At 41.9% G+C, this 2,631-nt stretch overlaps 1 protein-coding gene across 1 annotated transcript; it reads left to right on the forward strand.

The window, feature by feature from the left end:
- The first annotated feature begins 350 nt into the window (after nucleotides 1–350).
- Nucleotides 351–2,105, forward strand: AMIGO2 (adhesion molecule with Ig like domain 2). Its single transcript, XM_026083508.1, has one exon. The coding sequence runs from the start codon at nucleotides 434–436 to the stop codon at nucleotides 1,997–1,999; it is 1,566 nt and encodes a 521-aa protein (XP_025939293.1). The 5' UTR covers nucleotides 351–433; the 3' UTR covers nucleotides 2,000–2,105.
- The last annotated feature ends 526 nt before the right edge of the window (nucleotides 2,106–2,631 follow it).

Consider the following 2,631-nt stretch of genomic DNA (forward strand, 5'->3'; position numbering starts at 1 on the left):
GTAAAGCTCCACAGATGAACAGTTCCGATGGTGTTTTTTTATGGTCTGTCAGAAACTGCATTCTGTGGTTCAAGACTGAAGAATGGTTACAGTTTTTGGAGAGGAAAAATCATGTCTGTAACGTGAATATTTACAGATGAGTGCAGAATTTTGTGTTTATATAAAAATAATGCTAAACCATCACCTGAGAAGAACTAGATTTTAAAATTAACCGTGTGAAACAAAAAGGGTTAATTCACCTTATTTGTTCAAAAGGCATGCATAAGAAATCAGGCAGGTCATGAATCTTAAATGTTAACATGCTGTACCTCTGTATTCCTCTTTTAACAGTGATTAGTGCAAAGCTAACTACACGTATAATCTCTGGCGAGGAGCACTGGGACACAGCTAAGGGACAGCTACAGCACTGGGACACAGCTAAGGAACAGCCACAATGTCTTTAAACTGCTGGACAATTCCTACTCGACTTGGAGTTTTTAAACTGAACTGCAAAGGGCTGGCATGCCTCTTGGTTTTTATCGTGAGTGTTTGTGGCAATGCCTCGGGGATGTGTCCAACAGCCTGCATTTGTGCCAGCGATATCGTAAGCTGCACCAATAAGAACCTCTCCAGGGTGCCAGGAAATCTTTACAAATGTATGAAAAGACTGGATCTGAGTTATAACAGAATTGGATTTTTAGAACCTGAATGGGTCCCAGTACTGTTTGAGAAACTGAACACTTTAATACTCAATCATAATAGCATTAGCAGCATTATCACTGGAAGTTTTTCCACAACCCCAAATTTAAAGTACCTAGACTTGTCATCCAACAACCTGAAGACACTGGGCAGCCCTTTGTTTCAAGAGCTGAGGGCACTGGAAGTGCTCTTGCTTTACAACAATCAGATAACGCAGATAGAGTCTTCAGCCTTTGGAGGATTGTACAAGCTGCAGAAACTGTACTTGAGCTATAACTTACTCTCACATTTTCCACTGGACTTGTATGTTGGAAAACATAAACTGACAGAACTTGTATTGCTGGACGTTTCCTTTAATCACATCCAGTTGATGCCTATTCAGCGCCTCAGTTCAGTGCCAGCCAAGCATCTTAGTGGAATTTATCTTCATGGCAACCCATTCTATTGTGACTGTATGCTGTACTCCATGCTAATCTTTTGGTATCAGAGGCACTTCAACTCTGTGGTGGACTTCAAAAACGAGTATGCCTGTTTGTTACGATCAGATCCAAGAGGTTACAATAAACTGCCTTTACTGCATGACAACTTTCTGAATTGCTCTGAAAGCACCATCAACAGCTCTTTCCAAGCCTTTGGGTTTGTTCATGATGCCCAGGTCGGTGACAGGCTGGTTGTACACTGTGACAGCAGAATCAGCGATGCAGGCACGTATTTTGTTTGGGTTAGTCCAGACAATCGATTGCTGGAGCCAGACAGGGAGACTGACAACTTCAGGGTGTTTCACAATGGGAGCTTGGAGATAACAGATGCCCAGCTAGAGGACTCCGGGCTGTATTCCTGCATTGCAATAAATAAGAAAAGACTCCTAAATGAAACCATAGAGGTTAGAATAAATGTTAGCAATTTCACAGTGAACAGGTCCCATGCTCATGAAGCATTTAACACAGCTTTTACCACCCTTGCTGCCTGTGTAGCCAGTATTATTTTAGTACTGCTTTATCTCTATCTGACCCCATGTCCGTGTCAGTGTAAGACAAAAAAGAGAAAGAGGAAGCTGAACCAAAGCAGTGCCCACTCATCCATACTGAACTCCACACCACCTCCAGAGCTGCCTGCTGATGAGAAGAAGGCTAGCACTGGTAAAAGGGTGGTTTTCCTGGAACCTGTAAATGAACCAAAACACGGTCAGAATGGGAAAGTAAAACTGTTTCCTAATGACAATATCATTGCTGAGAGTATCTTAAAAACTACCCGAACAAAATCTGACTCTGATTCTGTCAACTCTGTGTTCTCAGATACACCTTTCATGCCATCAACTTAGTTTGCTGCCTGTGTTTGTATTGCACAGTTACATTTCTGAATACCTCCTTTGCTTGTAGCAACCATCAGGAAAAACAAATAAAAAGAGGAAAAAAATGTTTTAAAAATCATCTATTGTCAGTCATTGAATAGCGTCTCGTCTTTCTGAGTGCAGGACCATGCAACAAGTGGTATCTTACTTAAGAAGAGCAAACAGCATAGCGTTAATGTGAGTGTTTTCAATGCAATCTTAACCTTGGCTTTTACTCTCTGGTCTATACACAGCAATCGCTCGTGCATGGTGACAGGTGCTTTCAGCACATACAACTGACTCTTTAGAGGTGGAAGGAAGGCTGATGCCTATATAAAACTCTCAATTGTTCTGGTAACCCAGCTCCTTTGCAGTGAGCATACAAGCAAACTCATCTGAGTACTGAGAAATGTCCCCAGCCTTGCTACAATTCCTTTCACAGGCCTATAAAGTCTTTACGTTAAAATCCCTGGGGAAAAAAGTCATGAGTTTTCCTGGAGTGATGGGGGGGAGGGGGGAGGAGGAGGAGATTTGCCTCCAGGATGCCTAGCAATGCTACATAAACATTTATAGCCATAAACTGACAATGTGTTTTCCTGTAACTGCAAGACAACTTTAAGTGA

The sequence above is a fragment of the Apteryx rowi genome, unplaced genomic scaffold, assembly GCF_003343035.1.
Source record: "Apteryx rowi isolate R43461 unplaced genomic scaffold, aptRow1 scaffold_604, whole genome shotgun sequence".
NCBI classification, from domain to species: Eukaryota; Metazoa; Chordata; class Aves; order Apterygiformes; family Apterygidae; genus Apteryx; species Apteryx rowi.